The sequence below is a fragment of the Corticium candelabrum genome, chromosome 1 (genome assembly GCF_963422355.1).
Source record: "Corticium candelabrum chromosome 1, ooCorCand1.1, whole genome shotgun sequence".
In the NCBI taxonomy this organism is placed as follows: domain Eukaryota; kingdom Metazoa; phylum Porifera; class Homoscleromorpha; order Homosclerophorida; family Plakinidae; genus Corticium; species Corticium candelabrum.
Window position 1 is genome coordinate 7,742,977 of NC_085085.1, and position 2,850 is coordinate 7,745,826.

The 2,850-nt window shown below is 36.8% G+C and overlaps 1 protein-coding gene across 1 annotated transcript; it reads right to left on the reverse strand.

Annotated features, from left to right (window-relative positions):
- Positions 1-877: 877 nt before the first annotated feature.
- LOC134191633 (peptide chain release factor 1-like) lies at positions 878-2,353 on the reverse strand. The gene is made up of 5 exons (XM_062660258.1): positions 1,895-2,353; positions 1,663-1,764; positions 1,295-1,495; positions 1,083-1,235; positions 878-989 (listed from the first exon to the last, which is right to left on the reverse strand). The coding sequence occupies exons 1-5, from the start codon at positions 1,904-1,906 to the stop codon at positions 888-890; spliced, it is 570 nt and encodes a 189-aa protein (XP_062516242.1). The 5' UTR covers positions 1,907-2,353; the 3' UTR covers positions 878-887.
- Positions 2,354-2,850: the final 497 nt, after the last annotated feature.

A 2,850-nucleotide genomic window follows, 5' to 3' on the forward strand; every position in this document is an offset into this window, starting at 1 on the left:
ACGACATCACTATTCAAATTCAAATGATAGACCAGACATTGTGGCATTTGACCCCGACAAGGGTTGCGACGTTGACCTGGATATAGCTCTGGCACACCCTTGGAGCTCTGATATTTTTCCAAGGTCATCTGAGTCAGATGGTGCTGCTGCAGAAAGAAGAGAAGAGAGGAAGAAGGCAAAATATGCAAAGGAAAATCTACCAGGTGGATCAACAGTCAGTTTTATTCCTTTAGTTATAGAACATTTTGGACGATGGGGTGAGGTGGGAAAAACTTTCTGGAAAGGCTAGCCAAGAAGTCACGTGATGAACTTGGTCGACCTAACGCTGCTGAGTTTCTGGACATCTGGAGAAAGAGATTCACAACTCAACTTCAGAAGTGCAACGCAAGGTCATCATGAGAAAACTCCCAGCTGTGACAAATGACATTGACTGTACTGTAGATTGCTCTACCCAGTTTTTCAGCCACTAAGTTGGCTCCGGGTAGTCTGCATTGTTCTCTTTTAAGTGTTACATGTTTGTTTGTTTTTAAAATCTAGTCCAAGTAAACTCTCGCATTTACAGAACTTTATATAGTTACCTTGCTAGCATTGTATTATAGATGTATGTTTGAAATAAATGTTATTTGACAGACAGACTCCACTTGTACATATATGCTAGAACTTTGTGAAAGCAAACAAGTCCTTGCAACCAACAAAGTCATAGATTAACTAAAGGGCTTGGGCTTGAATGTCAAAGTCAAACAGACAGATGGCCAAACTAAAGACCAAGTCGGCTGGTGGGTATAGAAACACAAATATAAAACAGATGACCAGCAGCTTTGCTGAGATATACAGACTTGTGCAGACATATGCACATCACATATAGCACAAGAAATTAGTAAGCAAGATCAAAAACACAACAATGATTCAAAACAAAAACAGATGCCTCCATACCCTCTAGATCTAAATGTTTCCACTTTCAAATCAGCTAAATTCAACTGCAAGTCAATCTGTACATCAAGCGAGAATCAATACATCAATGCAAATAACCTCTCAAAACTCTATAAACATTCTAAATTCTTTCAATCATCTGATCATTATACCTCTCTTGGCTGTGGGAGCACAGCAACTGTCATGGTACTGGTGTGAATTCTTCCAAATCCATCTGTCCGAGGAACTCTCTGAACTCGATGAACTCCACACTCATACTTTAACATCCCATAAACACCATGCCCACCAATAGACACACAAGCTTCCTTCAGAAAAACATGCATTATGCTATTGTATACCATAGCAACAACACAATTTTACATACTTTGATTCCACCTTTCTCACTTTCACTGCGATGGAGTTCTTCAAAGCTCCAATGGAGTTGGGCAGAAAGTTTTTGGTATGCCATCAATATCTCTCCTGTAAATAAAGCAGCCTCTTCACCTCCAGCACCAGCCCTAAGTTCTAGAATAGCACTGTTGTTATCTGCTGAATCGCAAGGAGTTAATGCTTCACATACACTAGCCTGGTGAAAAAACAATAGACTGCAGTTACAATTAACAAAATGAAAAGCAAATTAATAAAAGTTTACATCAATTCTTATGCATATAATTTGGCTACAAGAAACACTATTATCATCATTGGAATGGTCAGAAAAAATTTCTCAAACATACCACATACTACTGGTAGTACCTCTAATTCTGCAACTTCAGTAACAAGTCTTTGTTTGTCTTCTTCCACCAAACTTTTCATAACATCATCATCTGTTGTCATGGTCTGTACTTCATGCAGCTCCTAAAAAGCCAAGTTGGTCTAACATCCAGTATGTAAACTCAACAGCAAATATTGCTACTAACAAGTGTTTGCACTTATTGAAATTATTTTAACAGTAACTACATTATTTAAATTGTCAAGTAAGTCTCACTTTCTGTTTCATTTCAAGCTGTTTGTATAGCTCCACAGTGCGACCAAGTTCAGTAACTGTCCTATTCAGCACTTTGTAATCCTGAGTCTGAGTGCAATAATCATACCAAAAATGCACAAATACAAAATTCAATTAAGACACCTCATAACTCCACAAACAACAAAAGTGCATAGTATTCATGCAACAAATAAACTTGCAATTAATAACAGATTCAATATGTGCTTTTCGCCAGTAAACTATTTAGTTTAAGCTCTTCCAGCTAGACTGCTGCTAATTTAGTGAGGCGTTGACTAGGACTTGTTGTGAATAGTTCATACTAACTTCAATTTACCAAATTACATAAGAATGGTATTGTTTGTAAAACCGTGAGATCTCATGCAATGAATGTAGCATTGTCCATGTAATATTTAAAAAACTTTGCTGAACATTTACGTCACTCTTTACAAGTCAAAATTAATCAAATGCAATTAAATTGAAATGGTGCCTGGGCCCACCCTTGAAAAGCGATTACTTTTGTTGCATCCAAAAGTACAACTTAAATCTGAACATTGAAAGTTGTTCTTTATGCAGCTAAAGGAAACGTTGTTTTTCATTTTTGAATAAGTGTCCAAAGTGCAATTTCGTATCTATCCATGGGAAAACGCTAAGCATTACCATAGCAACAAGCATGTGCTGCACGTTTTTTCGTTCTCTAGACTTCCAGTGTAACTGAAAACAGTGGAATATACTACTGCACCACTACATATAAATCTTACAGTTAAAAAGTTAGTTTATGTTTACGCTCTGGTTATTTAACTAATTAGTTTGTGCGCATGCCTAATATTAAACAAATATTACACAAAACAATTCTGAAACTCTTTGATGTCTTCCAAGTCTTTTTATCAAGGGCCCTTCTTGTGTTAGTGTCGTATATAGCAGCAATTCTGGCAGCTGGAATGATATTAATTAAATAGTTT